The 23282-nt window shown below is 39.2% G+C and overlaps 1 protein-coding gene across 1 annotated transcript; it reads left to right on the top strand.

Moving 5' to 3' along the window:
• Positions 1-249: 249 nt before the first annotated feature.
• LOC104460416 (protocadherin-23-like) lies at positions 250-22443 on the top strand (the record flags this gene model as incomplete). Its single annotated transcript, XM_010075277.1, has 8 exons — positions 250-253; positions 2640-2797; positions 3735-4575; positions 4824-5063; positions 10199-10333; positions 10578-10787; positions 12004-12861; positions 22232-22443. Coding segments are annotated over exons 1-8 (2658 nt in total), but the record flags the coding sequence as incomplete, so codon positions are not given.
• Between the last annotated feature and the right edge of the window lie 839 nt (positions 22444-23282).

Below are 23282 nucleotides of genomic sequence, written 5' to 3'. Positions count from 1 at the left end.
AAACCCAGCAAAATAGAAATAAGATGTTTCAGTTTTGACTGTCTTTATTGTGCAGTACCAGATAAAAAGATGAAAATGAGGAACTCTTGCAAAATGGAAGTACCAAGGGGTTCTGGTTTTATACAGTATCTTTTTCCAACATTATCAGACTTTTCTGTTACTTTTATCACCACCAAAATATGCGCAAAACCAACCGTTTCATGCAATATTTGGATTTTAGTGGAATTGTAGTGTCTGGTGAATAACGCAATGGGTAATTTTTTTTTTTTTTACCAGCTCTCTCTTATTTTATTCAAAAATGTAAATTCTGACTGTTCCTTTCTCCTATCAAATAAGCTTCAACACTTCACAAGCTCTGTGGACTGACACCTGCTTCAGTTGAGCTTAGCTATGTTCTGCTACTTGAAACAGAAAACCAAGTATTGGTCTTTATGCTAAGAGGGTCTGAGTGTCCTTGTCACTGCTGAAGCAAGGGTGAATCCTCATAGCCTCCTGCTCATATTACAGTTATGTACTTACAATATTTTTGTTCTCTCTTTTTTTTTCTTTCTTTTTTTAAACTACTCTTTGTTTTTGGTTCAGTTTGGTAACGAGCTCCATTTTGGTAGAAACAGGAAGGGAATAGTTCTCATGCACTTCTGTTTGCTGTTTTTTCTTGTTAGATCTCCTGACCAGTTATTTTAAATGTCAGTTTTTAGCAAAATGTTAAAAATATATGCATGCAATTCACATTATGTGTTCTGTTTTTCATATCTCCTCTGCCTTTTGCTTAGCTGGGATTTTGTGTCATGAAACATTATATGAAACAAAATAGCATATCTGTGAATGCAGGCATACTGTTGGGACCTAAACCTGGAAAGTAACAAAAAGCTATTTATGAAAACAGTAACATAACGGCATTAATATTTTTAAACTATCATGAAAAATGCAGAATGCAGGACTGTCTCATTCAATATAATTGTCTCTACATATTGCTTCCTTTTGTTGTCCATTTCCTCGTTATGTTCCAGACTTCATGTGTCAACCCAGAAGGGACTCATGGAGCATTAGAAACCTGTAGTCAGTCAGAAATAGCAGAATAATATCGGAAAAAAACTCCTATTTGTTGATTGTGAAAACCCTGTTTTCTAACTAGCCGCCTCAGTGTTTGTTCAAATGCTACAGGTGAAAATATTTTACAGTTGCGGGTAAGGCAATTGAATATAAAAATGAACATCTGTATGTGCAGCTAGCTAATTTACATGTGCAGATTTGGAGAACGTAAACAGGTTCATGCTCACTTAGATGCCTATGGAAATACAGTTCTTTATGGGTGTCTTGTGTACCGCATCTGCACTGAATTTATTTTTTCCACAGTTGCTATTGGAATAGCAGCTGTTACGCTGTATGACTTGTCTAACCCACTTGTACACCTTACTAAAAATTTACGTAGCAAGCAGTTGTTTGCGTAGTATTTTAAACAATAAGTAGTTATGACAAAGTCAATTTTCTGTTTCTGATGAGGTATACCAGTTATGACAAAGTCAATTTTCTGTTTCTGGGGAGGTATACAGAGTAAAAGATTCTTTCCTATTTTAGTAAAAATTGGAGGGTAATTTGCATTTCTTGAAAATGGGGGAGGTGGGTGTTGATCTTTTTTTGCCAAGTAACAAGTGATAGGATGAGCGAAAGCAGGCTCAAGTTGTGCCAAGGGAGGTTTAGATTGGATATTAGGAAAGATTTCTTCACCGAAAGGGCTGTCAAGCATTGGAACAGACTGCCCAGGGAAGTGGTTGAGTCACCATCCCTGGAGGTGTTTAAAAAATGTGTAGATGTGGTGCTTGGGGACGTGGTTTAGTGGTGGACTTGGCAGTGTTAGGTTAATGGTGGGGCTTGATGATTTTACAGGTCTTTTCCAACCTAACTGATTCTGTGATTCGAAGTCACAAAAAGCTATTTAGTCTTCTGTGGTAGAATTTTTATTTGAAACTCTAGGCTAAATGTAATATGGCGTAGCTACAAGTAGTAATTTTAATTAGAAGTTGCTTGTTATTAGCATGCAGCCAGTCCTTGATGAAGGATGAAAGTTTAATTTCCAATACTCACATATTGCTCTGCAAGAATTTACTGTAAGATTTTAGCTACCCCTAGTTAGGTCCTGGTTCAGAGCACAGGCAGGACAGGTGGCATCGCTGCAGTTATGGTGTCTTAGGGGTAGATGGGGCTCTTTGCTGACCTGTAGTCCTTGAGGGACATGAGCCAACTGTGCAGCTAGCATAATTTACTTGACCCTTCATGCCAGTGCAGAAAATAAGATTTAATTCTTTCTCTGGCCCTGCCTGCCAACCTGTGTGTCTGCTGCTCTCCTGGCTGCACACACCATTGGTGTGAATAACGTTGGTACAAAATCAAGGAACTGCTTTAGTACTTCATAGTGTTTCTCTCTGTAGCTTTCTAAACACAAAGTATGAGCTTTATAATAACTACGTACTTGGTGAAGGAAGAAGAGTTGAACCAAATGAGCCAGGGAGATCCAAATGAGTGCAGCAGGTTCCCTTTCCTCTGGGTCCTGCTTTTTTTTACTGCTAATTACAATGTTCAGTACTATGGAGGCAAGCTAAAGAGATCTGCAATAACTGATATCCATTTTTTTCCTGCAGAAGAGGATATAGAATACTTCCAGATTGATGCTGTCTGTGGGGAGTTAAGAACAACCTACTCTCTGTCACATGCTGAGAGATCAGACTACAAAATGATGGTCACAGCCAGGGACCAGGGGATGCCTTCACTTCAAGGACATGCTGCTGTTTACATCCAGGTACTTGTTTATGTTGTACAGATACAACAGTTATGCTAGAAAATTAGTTTATTTGAAAAAAACAATTTTGGGAGAATCTAGGGAAATAAGCTAAAGAAAAGAAGTTCAGAATTATAAGCACCTTGTCTCGTGGTAGTTTTACACAGCAGCTTTCTGGGTTATCTTTCAAATACGTGATGTTTGTGCTTTGGTGGGCAGTCATTATGAACACTGGAAAAGAGAAGGAAAATATCCACATAGGCAGAATGAAAAGCAAATATCAGGAGGGACTGAAAGTGGGGGAGAGAGTAGATACATTTTTTTTTTTCTCCACTATGTTACTCTCTTTTCTAAATCCTGTCTCTGTAACCCTGTGTAATAGCTCATTCCTTTGTGCTCTGTATGGAGTGTGAAATCCAGCGTGTGCTCTTTCTGCAGCCAGCCACCTGCTGTTCATCCAGCTGCAGTGGGGCTGCTTTGTCCAGGCTGCCTGTGCACTCCTTTATCACAGGCTGCACATCACCGAGACTGCTGTTTTCATGAACACAAGCTACCTGTTTATATTTGGCAAACTGCATGGTGTACCCTGCTTTCTCTGTCACATCTGTCCCTGTGATGCTGCCCTATGTAGAAATACCGTTGAAATGCTTCAGAGTATGGGCAGAGATGGCAGTGTTCGAGTCATCTGTCTTTGGACTTCTGTGATTCTGAGGGTGAGAGACAATCTTGTCCCTTTTATAATGTGAGAATTAAATATTACATTTACAGAAGGACTGGCCAAGGACGATTTGAACTCTTACGGAGTACATTGAGTTTGTTTTCTGGTTTTGAGGCATACTAAACATCAGTATAGTCACAAGTAATAAGTGATTAAACTCTCAATTAAAGAAAACAATTTTCATCACACTATTCATAATAATAATGGGAAAATATTGCAGTCTTTATGCTTTTGTTACAGGTAATCCCGCTTCCCAATGGGAGATTTGACTTCTCTCAAGATTTCAAGCACTTGGTTGTACCTGAAAATTTTAAACCTGCACAAGTGTTGAATTCTCTGAAGTGGCCTGATAATCATCTGACAACTAACAGGAAACTTCATTACAGTATTGCTGAAGATGATGATGATGTTCATTTTGAAATAGATAGCTTGACAGGAGACCTTTTTCTTTCCAAGGAACTTGACTATGAAACAGCTTCACATTTCCTTTTGCGAGTTATTATAAAGGATTATAATAATAATCCTCCACAGAATAACACCATCTTCCTGAGTATCGATGTAGAGGATCAGAATGATCATTCTCCGTATTTTCAAGATGACTTTGTAGTGATCAGCATAGAGGAAAATGTACCTGTTGGCACTCTGGTTTACACCTTCAATGCAAAAGATGGCGATGGCAGTTTTCTGAACAGCAAAATACAATATTCCCTGGAAATGAATAGCGTGGGTGAAAATCCATTTCTTATTCACCCTTCATATGGTACCTTGACCACGGCTTTTCCACTAGACAGGGAGGTTACTCGCTATGTCATCCTTACAGTGTCTGCAACAGACCAGGCAATAAATCTGACTGATCGCAAACTTGCTTCCCAGGCTGTGAAAATTGTTATTTTGGATATCAATGACAACAGTCCCAGTTTTACATCTTCGACGGTTTCCTATGTCATGGAGGATGTGGAGGTGGGCTTCCCTGTGCACCGCATAATTGCAGAGGATCCCGATGAGGGAAGAAATGGACAAGTTACATATCGCATTCTTTCAGGCAATGAAAACAAAACATTTGCATTGGATAAAATCACAGGTACAGTAACTTCTGTTCTCTGGGGTTTCTTGTACTGTGCTTCCCACAGTAATATTTGGGTGCGCATGCAAGGCAATACTGAGATACCACATTACTATGGTGCTTTACTAGGCAACCTATGGTCCTCAAGGTGTTTACCTTGGGCACAGTGTATGCTGTGATGCTACACTGAAGCTGCGAGTGCTGGAACAACTGGGATCCTAACCTGGACCAGAATACCCTTTTAATTCCTTCTTCCTTTGTAATAGGAGTCCTAACTACAGCCCAGCTTCTGGACCGTGAGATTCAGGAGCACTACAGTTTGACAGTGATGGCTCTTGATGACGGCAGCCCAGCTCTCTCTGCCATGCAGGTTCTGACCATCATTGTTCTTGATGTGAACGATGAGCGACCAACATTTCTGAAGCAACTTTACGAGACTGCCGTTCATGAAAACCAAGATCCAGGGGAGTTTGTCATAAAGGTGGAAGCTGTGGACAGAGATGCAGGTAATTTCTGTCTTTTCACTATTCATTTCATTGTGGACCATAGTAAACTGATCAAATCTTGCTGCCTGCTGTACTTGTGTGTACAGTCATTGTGCTTTTTCACAGGTAATGTATAGTTTTGAGTTTCAAAACATGGCTGTTGGTTCAGACTCTCAACCTTTATTCAGGGCTTGGAGGTATCATGACTCGTGCTCAGCCAGCTTCAGCTCTGACTGGTGTATTAAATGTAAAATGTGCACTTGGGTGATGCAGAGTAGCTCAGTGTACTGTAGCTTTCATGTGAAAATAGTCAATGTGCTCTGGTTATAAATCAGCCAACAATGTTCAACTCGATTAAAGTTAATAGTTGAACATTTTGTTTCTCTCAATCTGAACATTCTGAATAGTTTTAAATAGTTGATTAGCCAATGGTCCTGGTTTTGTAACAGACCCGGCAATATGCACTCATCTTTTCTGACCAGAGAGGGGCACTGTCACCCAACATTTTCCAGCTAGTTGAGCTGTGGAGGGATCGTTGAAGCCGCTCTGGATTTCAAATATGATTTTCCATACACAAGAATGTTAATGCATTGCTTTTTGAACGTACACAATGAATAAGTAAGAAGGGGTGGTTCCTCTGCTCTCTGAATCACAGGCAAGGAGTAAACGTGAGAGGGTCTTTGCTGAGCAACAAAAAATTTCCCCCAGTTCTTTAACTACCTGCTCTTTTGAAATATCTAAAATGCATATGATGTTACAGGTAGCCTGTGTGCCGGAGAGGATTGTGTCTTAAGTAATACCACCCACAGGGCATACAGTTGGTGTAACATGAAGCAGTTACTCAGAGTCTGCGATCTACAGTAAAGATGAAATCTGTAAAGAGAATTAAATATTACAGTACTGCTGCAATAGGCCCAAAGGTTGTCTCAACTCTGTGAATTACTTTTTTTTTTACTGTGGGTTCACTTTCTGCACATCTTTAGAATTGTTTAAGGTTGCTCTATCCAAAAAATAGATAAAACAATAAGTCTTGTTAGCAAAATAATTTTCTCTATTCAGTAAGATTTGTTATTTTAATGTAGAGCGCGTATTCATTAAAAAAGGCTGATGCTCAGGAGAGGTGCTCTATAGAAGAGACATTCTCCCACAAGTATGTAAAGTATTTAGAAATTAGGAATGGGTGGGTAGTCCTGTCTATGAAAATGCCTGTGACAGCTGAGCTGTGTTATATTCTACCTCTGTATGTCGCTCTTACAAGTATTTTCTTTCTTCTGTGGATCACAACCATAAAAAAAAAAAAAAAGGCAGTCTTTGAAGTAAAAATTTGCAAGATAGCAGAAGTGGGAATTTGTTTGAATTCCTCTCCCTCCTTTCTCCATCCCTTATATTTATTTATTGCACATCTTGTGGGAAATACAGCAGAAGGGAAATTGTGGGAAATACAGCAGAAGGGAAATTGTGGGAATCATTGGGAGGGGAGAACAGGGGTGGCTTGGCAGAGCGAAGGGGACAGGCATTCCAAGCGCACTGGGTGGCACAGTGTGCGCCTGCCTGTGCAGACACTTTGGGCTGGAGCACTGTTGTGGCCAATGGTTCCTTCCTGCTTTAAAAAAAAATTTTAAAATACATTTTCCAGTAACCACAGTTCTTCTGTTGGGTCTTTTTGTCACATTTGCATTATTTGGCCTCATGTCATATGCATGTTACAGTATTATTCCAAACAAATACTGAAGTGATGCTCATAATGTAAGAAAACAGGATTTATATAGGAGTCATATAAATATAACACTATTCCCTTTTCTTATGTTTTTTGGAACAGATTTTTTGGGTAAGACAACTCCCCTCATGGTGTCCTTTATTTTTTACGTCACATTTTTTACATTATTTTTATTTGCTCTTTAAATTACTGTTCATATCCCAGTAATATTCCTCCCATCACAGAATTATTTTTTTTCCACTTCATATGTTCCCTGACTGACCACAGGGAGGAATAATTTTTACTGACAATTGTAGCCATCATCAACTTTTTGTTTTATTTGTCTTTCTACTACTTTCCCTGCAAAGAGAAGAGGGAAGTCAAGCAGCTGTCACCATCTTTGTGTTTGGCCCAACCTTTAAGCTTGCTTCCACTTCAAAAGGTCTTTTTCTGGAAATAACTACTAAAATTTTTCCTTGTAATGGTTTTCTTTCATGTGCATATCCATAAAACTTCTTGTTCAGCTGACTCCCTCCTGCACATTACAAGAGCTGCAGTTACTGCAACTCTTTGTTGCCTCGCTTTCTTTAAGTCCTTGTACACTGTGGGAGCTTTCTGCCTCACCCAAGGCTGACATCGTGAGTAAATACCCATGCAAATACAAGTGCAAAGACATGCGTAATACCAGTAAATCCTGGGGAAAAAAAAATGCACGGGAAAGCAAATGTGCCTGCAACATATGTAAGATAGGTCATGGGTTTGTCTGGAGATCTGTCTTTGCAGGAGCTCTGAATGAACTGAACTAGCATTTGTCAAGGTCTGCTTTTAAGCTGATGTGCACCTTGCTGGGCTAGTAGTTATGTCTGGAGCCTTAGGGGAAAAATCTCGGAAGGTTAATAGGGACCTCTGACTTAGAGTTACGAGATGGGGCTTACTGCTATTCACTAGGCATTTTGTCTTGCTCATATTCATGGATTGTCATGGTCTTTACAACACTAGTATTATAAAGATGAAACTTGAGCCTAGATTTGAGGTGGCAGCATTTGTTTCCGTGGCTGCTTCACCAGCATTGGCACTAGGCATATCCATGGTGTAATGCCCTGGCTGCTGCTTCCAAGAAGCTGTGGAAGCACAGGGGCTGCCCATGCTGTGGTGGAGGAATGGGAAAGGGGCTGAAGCTTTTCCCTGGCTGCAGCTTGGGCACCATGCATCCACCCTGCCATTTGGTCTGCGGGGAAGGGGGTCCCTGCCACTGGCTGGTGGCAAGGAAGGGGCTTAGCTCCTCTTCCAGCTCATAAAGTGCAGGAGGAATAGTTAATTTCTCATTTCAGTTTGTAATTTCACCCCTCAAAATGTGACTGGCACTACTGCACTGTCAAGTGCAAACGTGTCAGCTGCTGTGCCATGGTGTGTGAATGTGTGGAGTCATCATGCTCCTCTCTTGGGCAGGGTGTGCAGCTTTCTCCTACTCCTAGGTGTACACTCCTAGCAGCTGGATATGAGAAAGGAGGCAGTAAGTACTTGGGAAATAAATGTAGTGAGGGTGTTTCATATCTGTGTGCTTTAAGGGTTAAAAGTTTTAATTTCAACAGCGTGTGAATAGTCACGTTGGATGGCACGCATGTGCTTTTTCAGCAGTGTCTGTAGATAATGTCCATTGTGGAATCTGCCGGTGAACGCACTGGGTTGAAGCAGTTCAGCTGCAGATCAAAGGCTAATAGTTAATATCAGCCCTGCAGTGTCGTGTGTCGTTTTTTCCATCTGTAGTATATGGGTGATTAAGGATAGATGAATGAAGACAGACCTGAAACTATCTTCTTAAATGTAGTTGAATGGTATCTAATATGGGCAGATCAGATAGTCTGTGTTGGTAACCTTAAATTTTCAATATATTCTCTTTGATTGTCCTTACTGCTGTGATTTTTCTCCTTTCTTCTGGAAGGCTGGAAGGATTTATATACTTCATTTTCCTTCTGCTATTTACTCATGTGTATATGTCCCTCCCTGAACGCAGTTTAGGTACAAATGCATTTACAGTAATAATTCTTTCAATGAAATTTCAGTAGCATTGTCAACAATTTAGCAAAGCTATTCAAAGGCAAACAAAAGAAGTCATGGATGCTGAAAACTGTATGCTCTGTTTCTTTTCTCACACTGGTGTTTCTCCACCAACTCCAGTGCAGATTGTCCTGTTTGCTACTGCAGCAGATGGGAACAGTCAGGCAGTGTTTAGCTCTGAGCAGCAGTTTTTGGTATGACGAGGAGTGCTGGAGCTTTCCAGGTGCACTGACTGTACCTGTACTACTAAAAGGCTGATTGTTAGTTGAAAAAAAAACACAGAATGATTGAATGAAACTTGCAAAATTTTGAAAAAACAAGAAACCAAAAGCACAATAGTATAAGCCCTTCAAGTAGAATGTAGGATTAAACTTATTAAAGTTAATAATATGTCTGTGGTGGAGATTACATTATATCTTCCTCAGGAGGGTGTTGAAACTAGAAGAAATATGAAAGACATTATTTTATAACCATAATAGGTAAGAATGTGGAGTCACATTTCTTGTTCAATGCAGGTGGGCAGCTTTGAAAGAAAGGTTTTTAAAGGCCTGTACAATTTTAGCCTACTATTTCCTAGAGAAAGACAAGAAGACTAATATCCCTATACTGTACACAAATGGTGGGTCTAAAGAGGAACTGAATGGAATTGGCATTCAGAAAAACTTTGAGGAAGGGAAAATCTTTAACCCTTCTTTCTGGAAATCCTGCATGACTTTCTGAAACCAAGCGGTATCATTTCAGAGTTGGCTGCAAGCGGGAGCTGCCTAGAAGGCCTGAGATGGGCTGTGGGAATGTCCACCAAATTGGCTTTTCTGTTGAAGACAACTAGGAGCTGGCCACCCTGTGAGTCCTGATGGGACTTAGACACCTGCCTGCTCGGTATTACGAATATTTAGAACTGGTGGGCATGCCAAGAAGTGGATGTTTTCTCTGAATGTTTCTACTATTTAGTGTCGTACTGTACAGAGATACTTGTATTGGCTCCAAGTGAAGTTAAGTGGAGAACCAGAGCTACCGAGCAGCCCGGTACTCTGCCGGACATCCTGTTCAGACATAAATTAACTACCTCAGGGAGGGCAGAAGACAAATACGTGCATTCCATGGTCTTAAGTTAATGCTCTCTTGCACCATGTTGATACGTCAGCTTGTTTGGAGACATGGCTTAAGTGCCAAGAAATGTTGCTGGGGTCACTTTGAGTGGCTAAAAAACTTAGGCACAAAGCAGCAGCTGGACAAGACTTTTGTGTTAATGAAGAAGCAGTCATTCATTGCATTAAAAATAATAATTTCAGCCATAACCCATTTCCCAGGTTGGGGAGGTATAGAAGAAAGAGATAAATCTGTAGACCTGAATGTGAGGAGAGTGGCTGTGTCTTACTAAGACTTCCATTCTGCTTTTAAGGACTGAATTCCTTGCTTCAGTATGAAATCTTACCAGGAGCCGGTTATGAGAAATTCAGGATGAACTCTGACAGTGGAGAAGTCAGAACAACTGCCTCACTGGACAGGGAAACCCAGGAGGTTTTCAGTATTAAAGGTAACAGTGTGAAATACCTATGGGCTCCTGTAAAATGGGAAGTGAGAATGGGTGTGGTGTTACCATCAGTGTTACCTTTTTTATTTTATCTGAATTAGATGGAAATGGTAAGGTTTTCAGGAACAGAAGAGCACATGCTTTTTGCATAGCACAAATAACTCTGCTATTCTGATATTATTAAGAAGTATCTATTGTTACACCCACAACCACTGTATAAAATTTATTTTCTTTTTATTAATCTTAGTTTTGGTTCGAGATAGTGGAACCCCATCACTGTCAAGCACGGTGACAGTTATCTGCAGAGTGCTGGATGAAAATGATCACTCTCCCACATTTCTTCTTCCCGCCTCTGAGATCCGTATTCCAGAGAACCAGCAGCCTTCTGTCATTCACGTTACCCGGGCTGTGGATATGGATGCTGGCAATAACGGAGCTCTAAGATACAAAATAATTGGTAAGTTACACTCCATCATTTTTGTTAGTTTGAATCAGGAAGTATATAAACAGTGGTGTCCAAGTTTTAGACTAGTCTTGATTTTACCAGGCTTCCCATCTTGTCCACATGCTTCTTTTATGGGGGGGGAAAGATCTTTCACCTCTTTGCCGGCATTAATAAGCACTTTGCAGGCAAACTTTCAGTCTGCTTTCTGGGTTTGAAATAGTATAGAAAAGAAAAAAAATAGCAAATGCTGGAAGGAGACATTAATCGCAAAGGCATAATTTTGTCCCTTTTGTTATAGTTGTGGAAGTTCTGAATGTAAATACACCCTTGCAAATAAGTACAAGAACTAATATAATTTTATTTATTTAATTTTATTTCATGGGAGCTTCTTTCACCCAGCAATTAGTAGTGTCATACTTGGTTTTCATATTGCAAACTCTCACTGTGTCCACTATGTCAATGTAAGCTCCGCAGCTGTTCAAAGCCTGCAGTAATATCTTTGCACAAATACAAGTTTGCTGTGCTTACTTTGGTCTGTGGCTCTCAGCAATGGTTCAAATGTAGGCAGATAGCTACTGTGGTAACAGACAACGCATTTTTCTTTGAAGAAACAGTTATGAATTCCTTTATGTTTTCTTGGTTTTAATTTAATGATCTTTTATGATCTTTAATTTAATTACCTTTGGTCTTTCTACACGTTATAAAGTATGTGTGCCACTGTTACTAAAAGCGCTGACTTTTCTGTTGACTGTTTCATATTACCTCCCCCTCCCCACACCCCCAAATCAAGACCTTGCACAACTATTCACTTCCAAGTGACAGGTATACAGAAGAGGACAAGGAACAAGTAATTACAATTGTCAGCAATGCTTTATAGGTTTCTGGAATTTGTAAGTAAGGTTGGGGAGAGGTCATTTTGTGCAGCAGCATAGTTGCAGGAGATTTTATAAGGTGTGCTGCTTTGGGAAAAAAGACATGCATCTGGCAAAATAGCCACTCTGTAAATTGATATGATGTTCTGTATTTACTGTCATTGCCACCCACTGATCTAAATGAAATGCAGGTTTTAATTCATATAAGATTAATAAAATATGCAAAGTCACATGAGCACACCAGCTGTATGAGCAATTTGATCATGTTATTGCAATTAACATAGCAGTATTCGCAAGGGGTTCTTTTTTCGAAAGCAATTGTTTGTGATCATTTTTTTATTTTATGTGTTTGAAAGGTGGAAATGTTGGCGAATACTTCACACTAAATAACACCTCAGGAAAACTGCTGGTCACTCATAGTTTAGACAGAGAAGACGTCAGCAATTTCACTCTTGTAATTGAGTGCCATGACCTAGGCAGTCCCTCAAGAAGCTCCACTGCACAGCTCTATCTAACAGTCTTGGATGAAAATGACCATAACCCATTGTTTGCAAAGACCCAGTATCAAACATCCGTGAGAGAAGACCTAGAGGAAGGCTCAGCCGTCCTGGACCTCTTTGCTTCTGACGAAGATGATGGCCTGAATGGCGAAGTTACGTACTCCCTGGTTGATGATACCTTCGGAGCATTTGCTATTGACAGTGTAACGGGGTCTATAGTTACTACAAAGGCACTGGACCGGGAGACCAAATCCCAGTATACATTTCGGGTTGTGGCAAGTGACTGTAGCACCCATTTGCCAAGAAGCACCACTGTCAGTGTTGTGGTGCACGTTGATGATGTCAATGACAATGATCCCATTTTTTTGCAGAATCCTATCAGGGCCTTTGTGCCTGCTGAAACAGCTGTGAATGAGACAGTAGCCACTGTGAGAGCAGAGGACATGGATCTGGGGCCAAATGGAGCTGTTGTCTATAGTTTGATGACAGCGAAAACTGTATTTCAGATCAACACGAAGACAGGTGACATCATTCTTCAGGAGCCTTTGTCTTCCAAGGACTTCAGTACTCAGCTGCTAGTGATGGCTTCAGATCAAGGCATCCCACCTCGAACAGCCACAGCTATGCTCATTATCTTTACAGAGGAACATGAGGAGGAGATTTCATTCAGCCATAGCCTGTATGAAGCAAGTGTGCCTGAGAACAGTGCAGCAGGTGGGCATCAACTCCCAATTTGTGTTCTTGCAGTTGCCAATTTCCCCTCCTTCTGGAATGGTAATTGTAATGAATAGTCAGCTGCTGTGCAACAGCAGAGAAAAGTGGATTTAGATGAAGAAAATACCCATCTGCCCTTTTCCAGTTCACCAGAGTGAAAAAAGAATCATGCTCTGTTAGTTGTAGGCATTGCTTGTCTCTTGAGTTTGCTGCCCACCTATAACAGTGTTGCTCGTATTAAACAGAAATCTCCTTTGCCAAAGGTGGTGTGTTTCCACCCCTCAGCGTGGGAAGCCCTGAGTATCAGCAGCAGGTTTGCTCTTCTAGCAAAATAACTTTTGGTGGACAGCATTTACTCATTATTTTACTTGTCAGTGCACACAAGCTCAGATGAGTGGTGTGTGCCTGTTGCAGTATGACATTCCTTGTTTTTGCAAAACCCTTCCTGAACTGAAGTAGCTTTCAGAGGTACTCTAAAATCTTTCTGAAGTTTTGAACTTTCCGGGAGAAGGAGAATGAATGGTAGTGTTGGGGCGAAGGGGTGAGAAGTTTGGAGACTGTGGTACATTGTCACTCAGATACAGTGTAGCTCTAGGTAGAGCCTGTGCTATTGAATGCTACCTATAGACAAACCGGCTTAAATCACAAGGTGCTTACAGATTTATTTGTTTTTGTTTGGTATCATGATGAAAATTACTGCTCTACTTTTTGTAATTCAGAGAGTATTTGCAGTGATGCCTCCTGCCAGTTAGATAAGGTAAGTACCTTTTCCTGCTTCAGGGGATGGGTTCATCCCAGTGAGAGCAGAAGGGAGTGCCTTCTACGTTTTTCTGCCCACAAATCCACTGTACAATTGACTAGACATATTTAGAGATCTGACCTGCACTATATTCTTGATAGTGCCTCATGACGTTCACCTTGAACAAGTCATTTATCCTCTTTATAGTTCAAATTGCCCTCAGTAAAATGAAAGCAATATTCCTTTATATCCTAAGGGTGTCGTGAGACTAGTATATTCTTAGATCTTGAGTAGCAGCCTATGTATTTGATTAGGAATCAGTAAAAAAGAAATGTGTTAATAATTCTGGAAAACCAATCAATACTCTTGGATAATTAAAAACAGAATAGAGAACTAAGGGTGAAGGTGGCTGTTGGAGTAGTTACTGCTGTGATTGCACAGCCATTCCTTCCTCTGTTGCTATTCGAGACTACAAGCCAAATTTTCAGCAGTGTATTTTAAGGTAGAGATAATGCAATGAATATTACTGGTGTTTCAATTAACAGATTGAAAATAGGCAATAAGGTCTTACTGAAAAATAAAATTAATAAGGTCTTATTTAAAATAATTTTAATCGACTTTTTGTTTAACCATAGATTAAATATTTTGGTTTCAGGCTATTTTTAACTGAAAAATAAAATTAATAAGGTCTTATTAAAAATAATTTTAATTTACTTTTTATTTAACCATAGATTAAATATTTTAGTTTCAGGCTATTTTTTAAAAGTTGTGATGAGTGATCAAACCACTGAACTGGAGCCTCCTTCTAGCTCTCTCACTGTCTGTCAAAAAACAGTGGAAGGCTTCCAATTTGGAGCATGGAGTAGCCTGGTGGTTTAAGCACTCACACTCCTGAGATATGGAAGGTGTAGATTCAGTCTCCTTTATTTCCCTTTTGCTCCATACTGAGAAGTCTGAGTACAGAACCTGTGGGATAAGAAGTTCTTTAGTGTTCAATTTTCTTTTTTAAACCAGTGTTTAATTTATTGTTTCTACTACAAACGCAGAAAAAAAAAGCGCGCCAAAACCAAAATCCCAAATCCCTGAAGACATTTGTCCTGACACTTTAAAAACGTGTTTTATTCCATAAATTTGACCAGGATTTACAAGCAGTTTTGGGCACCCTAAAACTGAATTTTTCTGTGAATGCGAGTCTCACATACCCTGAGGTCTCCAAGCCCTGTTCTACTAGAGTCAGCACTGTACAGTAATTAGTCCTGTGCCGTTTTGCAAAGGAGAGTCTGCCCTGCGGGAATTGCTGCTTCCAGAAGACACAGTTTGGATGTCAAGCAGTGTGTGTTAATCTCTCGTGTTCTGTCCTTTCACTGGTCTATCCATGGAGAGTCAATTGTGGTGATGTATGGGAGTCCTCAATCCTAGTTGTCCAGAAAGTGGAGAGACCAGGGTGTTTCCAGAGGTGAGCTCTGGGCTCTCGATTTTGTCTCTGCCTTGCTGCAGCAGGCTTGTATTTTTAAAAGGTGTTGTGAGAACCTGTTTGTCAGGCTTCCCAGAGGAGTAAGGTCAAAGCCCCGAGGTTTTGGTCTTTTCAGGAGAGATAGGATTAACCTGCATTAATTCTGCATTAAAATTTCTTTCTAGTTAAGAAAAATAAGAAGGAAGATAGGTTTTGTTAGGTTTAAAAAAAGAAAATAAAAATCAGAGCTTTATGGCAATAGATAAACTGATCTGATCTTAGATTTTCCTAAGAGTGGATACATTCCTGGGTCAGGATGGACAATCCAGGCAGAAATTACAGAAATACCCCAAGGAGCTGTGGTATCAGAATGTCATAGTCACATTTTCCTCTTCAGTCGATAGAAAATATAAATAAGATTCAATTTAAGTTGTTTTGATTAAAGGAAATTCAGCAAAGCTTCAGGGTAAACAGGAGGGTTTCATCCCAAAATGTTAGTTTGTGTATTTAATAAAAGCCTATTTGCTAAGAAGATCAAATTCTTTTAAGAGTATGAGAGATTTTACAAAAACTAATACTGTTTTGGCTCTGGTTTTAGTATTTTCTTATTTATATAAGCATAAGTAAATATCAAATATTTTACATTTCAGTGGGAAAAAAGCATGATTATAATTAAAACTCTCATAGAAGTTGGCTTACAGGATATATGTGATCCTGGGACCCCTTCAAATATGAATGGAACCAGTGTATTCAGTCCAGGGGAGATTTATGTTACGTACTGATTATTTGTAGAACTGGCATTAATAAATGTGGCTTTTCCTCCTAATTTTATTTGTACCTTCACTAATAGAGTGGGAAAATTCTACATTTATTTTTAAAAGAATCAAGAAATCTGAATAGCATAAACGACAAAAGCCAAAGCCAAGGGTCCTTAGTTTTAATGTAGTCTAAACTAGTCAATTGGGTGAGTGCCTCAGGAATTAGTCCTTGTGGTCAGATTTTCTTCAAGTGTTTGGCCTCCAAGTTTGGTGACCTTCAGAAAACCCCGTTCTTCTATTTTTTGTTTAATATTGAATATTTAAGGTCTTTAAATATTATAAACTGCGTTACAACAGGCACTTAGAAGCCAGTCAATAAATAATCAAGTCACTGCAGTCTCCTGAGGGTAAGAAACGTTTATTATTCACCAAGCTTCCACTTGAATGGTTGTTTGCATAACACTTCCCTGGAGACAGATTCACCAGTAAAACTTGTTGACTCCTCTGTTTTTTTCCTAATAGATAGAAAATGTGTAGCCTCTTATTCTGTGCCTCTTCCTCTTTGTGCTCAGTTAGCTTTTTCTTTCATGAGCGATAAGAGGTCTCCAGAAATAATGACAAGGATGAACCTGGGTTAGATGACAAAGGAGGGGAGAAGAGACTAAGGGGAAATGAGTACAGAAGAGAGAAGAAAAAACTGATATGGTGATAGAGTGGCTTAGTTCTGGTGTATATGTTATGTCCTAATACAGAATACAGCATGTGTTTTGGAGCCTATTTGGCCAGGTAGGCAAACGCTGTCCATGCTGCCATGCTTCAGTTTTGAGCCGTCAGGCATAGTGTAAAGGTTGGTGTGTAGGCTATGTAAAGCAGCTTGAGGTACTTTCAAATGCAATCGAGTGGTGATTGAACTGAAAAAAACTCTAAATATAGACATTTTCAATCACTCTTCCCTTACTATTCTTAACTAATTCAGAAGTTGATTGTACAGCTTTTCAAGCCAATCTGACTGCTTTCTGCTGTCATCCTGATCTCCTGCCCTCCTTGCACTAGCTTCAATGCTGGTCTTACACTCATCGTGCCATTTCAGTGTGCTTTGCAGCCAGAAATTGAAATTGTGAGCTCCAGGGGATGGGTACTGGCTTTGGTTTTTCCCTGTATAGGGCCTGTTTGTGTCTCAACAGACCTCAGAGTTTGGTCATATTTTTTTGACAATGAACTGTAAAAATTCACTGTTTGAATGACTTATTCTCTGTGAAAGGTGTCAGAAAGAGAAGAAATTTTTGTCTGACAAAAGGATGTTGTAAACAATTTTAACTACATGAAAAATACGAAACTTAAAGGATTAGGATTTGAGGACCCAAAGCAAGCATTTATTAACCTAACCCCTGAAAAACAAGGATTGAAGTAGAAATGCTGCTGCTTCCTTTATTTCTGGTAGTTTTTCTTCATAAACATTCAAGCAAAGAAATAAAAAAGGCTTCTGACAGCATTAGAAGATAAATAGTGACATTCTTAGGACCTTGAATTTTTTTCTTATCTTTAACTCTGCTCTGAGGATGCTGTGAATGATTGCCCTTGCAGGCTTTTGTAGTAAATCAAAGTTGCCTGGCAATGAAAATTCAACCTACAACCCCTTATTTTAGTTGCTAAAAAAACCCAACAGTGCAGCATTCATATCAGTCTTTACATATTGAATGATTGGATCTTACTTCCAGAACTCTTCTAGTAAGCATCATACAAATCTATTGACTAGTATCTGTCAAGATCGGCATAGTTTTGCTTTTGACAGTCAGGTTTTAGGAGCAAATGACAGACAAAATTTCCTGGTTTTAAAAATTAAAAAGCAACAATGCTAAAATAAAAAAGGTAACAGATAGTTGAAGAGCAACATTTCTTCTCATTTTCACACTAAAGATGAAGTCCCTTCCTCTGACATCCAGGACACTGAGGGTGAACAGCATGCCCTTTGTAATGTAAGAAAATAGCTAGTTGTCTGTAATGCTGTTTGGAAGAGTTCAGGTTGCACACTAACCTCATTCCGTCACAGCTGCATGGGATCAGTCACAATTAAATAGTTAAAATACATTAAAATCAACTGCTGTGTATGCCAAACGATTTAGTAACTCACTTGAAAAGAATAGTTGTTTGGAAATCTTGATAATGCTTTTTAAACTCAGCACGTTTTTGTTAAACGTGATGATTTCGTGCAGGATAATGTGTTCAGTTCCACATTTTTGATTTTTATTTCATGTGTCTTGTATTCTACATTAAATCATTGCGCTTTTCATTGAATTTGGATTCTGCTTGAACTGACATGTAGCTATGCATGTAGTTTCATCTTTTCATTCTCTCTGTCAGAAGATGGCTAATTAAAATTAAGATTATTTCATTTAAAATATTGTACAAAAATTGAGATTGAATTCCAATAAATGAAGGGGAAAAAAAACCCTCTTTATGGTGATTCAAGGGTATCATACGTTCCTATGATGTGCAAAAAAAAAAAAAAAGGACTATTTACCTTTAAAAGAATTCATGAAAAGGTGAGATTTAAATGACCAAAGACAGCGTAACCTAAATAAAAGGAATACATACAACTTCAGGTAAGAGGTAATTGCAGTGGTACATGGGAGTTTGCAATTAGGAAAAATTAAAACTCATCATTTTACTTAGGCAAGTGATGAAATTGTGATTGGATGAGTAATTTACTGGGCAAGGAGGGATAGACAGTGCCTTGCCTATGAAGTTGTAATGCAGTGAGTCGTAGAGGAGTTGTTTTCATTGTTTACTATTTTAATTCATGAAAAAACACCTAGCCTAGTACGTAGGTGTTTGGCTGTGCATCTGCTATTAATCACAGTAATATAAAATGAGAATAAAACCTTCTAAAGTGGACATGATGAGAACGTTGTCTTATTACTTCTGTAGGCACATCACTTCTAACTGTAGAAGCTTATGAACGCAAATTTACAGGAGAAAACATAAAGTACAGCATCTTCAGTGACAAGGAAAGCATATTCTCCATACACTCCACTACAGGTACATTTTATAAGTACATATTTTTCTCAAGTGTCTGTGTGCAGCTTAAAGAGTGTGGTCTCTAAAATAGAGCAAGTTCCTACCACAAGAACAAGGGGTAGATATCTTAGAGTATTACTCTCCTGTTACAATGAATAAATCATTACTAAAACCAGTGATGGGGAGACACCTGCACTATTGTAAACTTGATGTGGAAAGAAATTGAACACGAGTACAGCTGTTTAAAACACTCAGTTCTGATTAACTATTGGTCACCGGGTGTTGGAAGTTGATAAACTATTGCTTTGTGATCCAAGCTGAGACTCCATCTTGTTTCTCATCATAAAGCTGCCCAAAAAACATAATAAACATAATCCTTCAAAACAGTCGTAAGACAGGAGGCATTAGACCCTCGCTGAGTTTAAGACTTTGTTTCAGGCAAACCTTGACAAGTCTGAAAATCAAGTTTGCTTATTTTTTTGGTGATTGTTTTTGCATTCTGCAGCAGGTCTGCTTTCACTTGCTCTTCAGTCAGGAGCTTCTGATGGCAGGAGAGCAGCGTGTGCTCTCATCTAAGGAGCATAAGAGACCATAGCTGCTCTGGTTATAATCTGAAAGAGGGTAGATTTAGACTAGACATTAGGAAGAAATTTTTCACTGTGAGGGTGGTGAGGCAGTGGCCCAGGTTGCCCAGAGAAGCTGTGGATGCCCCATCCCTGGAGGGGTTCAAGGCCAGGCTGGATGAGGCTTTGAGCAACCTGGTCTGGTGGGAGGTGTCTCTGCCTGTGGCAGGGGGGTTGGAACTGGATGATCTTTGAGGTCCTTTCCAACCCTAGCCATTTTGTGATTTTATAATTCTATGGTTACATCTGCAACAAAAGAGTTTGCCTTCTGAATAGCTGTAGTCTTTCTGGGATGACATAGTGTAAGCAGTTTTCTCAGAAATAGTGTAAATAGGTTGTACTCTTAACAAATGGCTTTTCCCCTGAGTTCCTGGAGGCTTCAATTGTTAATTATTCTGATGTCTCCAAGCATTAAGTGGCGTACTTCTGTAAAGCTATCATGTTTGATGCTGATGGACACTTAAAAATGTTTTGTTTCATTTAGATGAGGGGCACTTAAAGTGCATGTGGTTGATTTCCAAGTCCTCCTTGTTTCACTGAAATAAAGCTAGAAAGATTAGTCTTAAAAAACATCTTGGACCCAGTCACGTTTATCCCCAAGAAAGTGAATCTTCTCAAGTATCACCAACAGAAAAAAAAAAAATCAAATGAAAAGTGGTTACTGATGTTTTTAAGAGTGTCATAAGCACTCTCTTCACAGACAATAGTGGAGTTTCTGTAGCAGTGGATGTTACAAGTCTTATTTTGAGATATTTGAGCCATTGTGGTTTCTTCTGTTTCTTTTGTTCTGCAACCTTTCTTCTGTTTCTTAGAAAACATTAATTGAAGTGAAGCCTTCCAGGACTTTTTAAGAGCAGTTCTTACCTCAGCATTAATTTTGACACCAGTAACTCTCTACCCGTTGTTTCTACAGCAGTAGAAGTATTTTGAACTACATTGATGCCCTTTCTATCTTAGGTATTCTAACCAGCCAAAGGTCTACTCTGTTTATCTTTTCAAGCTCTGATGTTAATTAATGCCATTTTGGAGAAGACTTTCTCGCATTCTAGGGGGATTTATCATCAAATCATATGAAGTATAGTATGAAGTGACGAAAGACCTGAGCTAGTCTGTCTTCTGATACAGAAGGGGAATCAGCTCTGCCTAAATCTGTCAGAAGTTTGTCTATCATGTTCTTAAAAACCTCCAGTGATAACGATTCTGCAAACCCTCTCAATAGTCCGTACAAGTCTTTGGAGTTGGAAAGTTTTTATTTATCTGAATGTTTGTTGAAACAAGTTAAATTTGTTACTTCTTAACTTAGTAACAGTGGACATAAGGCAGAGGCAGAAAATCTATTCTTTACATATTTGAAGACTGTTATTCTGTTTCTTCTTCGTGTACACTTCTCTAGAATGAGCAATTCTGGTTCTTTCACTTGTTCCTTCTGGGTGATGTACCTCAAAAATGATTATTTGCTCTACTCTACACTAGAGTCTTTCAGCTGCTCTCTGTCATCCTGAAGTGTATTCCTTCTGCCACTATTTTGCTTTTACTGTGTACAGAATGTGATAATTTGTAAGGGTTGTGCTGAAGAGAGAACACCTGTCAGCTTTGAAATCTTTATGTTGACGCAATTCTTGAACACTTGACAGATCTATAACCAACAGCCAATCATTGCTGCTTATCTTGGAAAATAAAAACTAAAAAGCACTGCCTTGGAGAGGCGAAGTAAATGGGTCCTTATGCTATCACAGGTTTGGGGTATAAATATTTATGGCGTCATTACTGAAAAATCTATGCAAAACTGAATTTGAATTCTAATGAAATGAACTGATGTTTAGATGTAATGAACGTGGAGGGGAGATCTTAACAATCTCTACAACTACCTGCAAGGAGGTTGTGGCGAGGTGGGTGTCGGTCTCCAAGTAACAAGCAATAAGACAAACGTAAGCAGCCTCAAATTGCAAAATTTATTCACTAAAAGGCTTGTCAAGCATTGGAACAGGCTGCCCAGGGAAGTGGTTGAGTCACCATCCCTGGAGGTATTTAAAAGATGTGTAGACATGGTGCTTGGGGACATGGTTTAGCAAAGACTTGGCAGTGTTAGGTTAATGGTTGGACTCGAAGATCTTAAACGTCCTTTCCAACCTAAATGATTCTATAAGAATTTTAAGTATATTACTATATTACCTAGAACATTAGAAAACCATGGTCATTGTTCCAAGGACATTTCATGTTTAATGTGGAGATTTCTAGTTGTGCATGTAGTCTCAATAATTTTCACTGATTATTTTTGACAGAATAATGGGGACGCAGGACATGGACGCTCACTGCATCAGAAGGAGTCAGTGTTTTACCTCTATGTCAGTCAGATACAAAAATTGATATGGCTCTTGCCTGATTTGGATACAGATGTGGGGCTAGATATAGCCACTCTCAGATGAGGCCAGAAGGGTCTCTTCAGACACAGCTGGCTCATTGTCACACGTCAGGGAGCTTATGTCACACTGCTACTTTCTTCCTCTCTATCCCTGTGCAAGTAAATCAGCTTTGTTTTAGGAAATTGCCCATGCGGTGGTTGATTAGTGAAAACTGAGCTGTCTGAGATTTGTACAATAACTGGCATGCAGGGGGTGATGTTAGGCAGAGGAAGGACGCAGTGGGAAGCTTGTTGCAGTTCTGTCACATGTTCAGCAAAGGAGACCACAAACATTAGAAATTTCATAACTGCATTTGTGGGTGTATTTTCCTGACTACATAAGTCTCATCTTGATTTAATTTTTTTTTAATAAACCAGGTGCAATCACAGTAAAAGAGCCAAAGTCTCTTGATTATGAAGTTAAAAATAAGATACATCTTTCAGTTTTGGCTGAAAGTAGCTTGAATTCAGCACTCTGTGGAGTGACCATTTTGATTCAAGATGTGAATGACAATGTACCTAAATTTGAGCAAAGCTATTACAAAGCATCAGTATGGGAAGGCCAAAGTCCTAAAACAGATATCATACAGGTAAGTGGAAATATATTTTCCCAAGTCCAGTGCTGTAGCTAAAAAGAAGTTTGGTTGATCTGTTCACGACTCCAGTCCTGCTAGCTATCTTCTGGACCACTGTCTCTTAAAAACTGAGTGGGGTTCTTGGTGTTGTGACTACTTTGCTTGGATATCTAAAATATTCAATGATTTTTTTGCTGGACCACATTTCAGATCATTCATTAAAGTTTGTTAGGTTGAAAGAGAATTCTTTATCTCCTTAGTAGTTGTGCATCTGGACTTCAGATTATTATTATTTTTTTTTAAAATTTCTGTTTCTGTCCTCAAATAGTTGAAAAATACCATTCAAAGCTGTGGTTCTGGTTACAATATAGGCTGGGTCTTGCATAAATACATCTACTGAAAGGGCTATAGCAATAAAAAGAATACTTTCAACCCATCAGACTAATAGAGTCAAACCCAAGTGTTCAATTTAAAATCTGGTGCCTAAAGAGCAGCTTGTCTCAATTTAAATGTACAAACACTTCTTCCTCTGAATGGATCCATTCTCTAAAAGTGTTTCCAGCTGGCCATGTTAGAGCAAAAGAAGACATCGATTGAACTAGAAGAACACATAATTTCCTCAGTACAAGTTCTTGCATTGCAAGTCAGGTCACAGCGAGGGTCATGTTAGGTACTAAAGATATTCATCCTCTAGAGAATAAATAAATGGAAAGCTACAGATGCCTCCAGGGCAAAGTGATTAGAAACTGATGGGCATTGTATTTAGAGAAACATATGTCCAGGAATGCAGAAAAAGCAAAAGGCAGTCAACCCAGATGTGTAGTCAAAATTTTATGATGGTATACATTCTATCA

Source organism: Pterocles gutturalis, unplaced genomic scaffold (assembly GCF_000699245.1).
Source record: "Pterocles gutturalis isolate BGI_N339 unplaced genomic scaffold, ASM69924v1 scaffold16217, whole genome shotgun sequence".
In the NCBI taxonomy this organism is placed as follows: Eukaryota; Metazoa; Chordata; class Aves; order Pterocliformes; family Pteroclidae; genus Pterocles; species Pterocles gutturalis.
The sequence above is the reverse complement of the archived record's forward strand: the minus strand, read 5'-3'. Positions and strand labels throughout refer to the sequence as shown.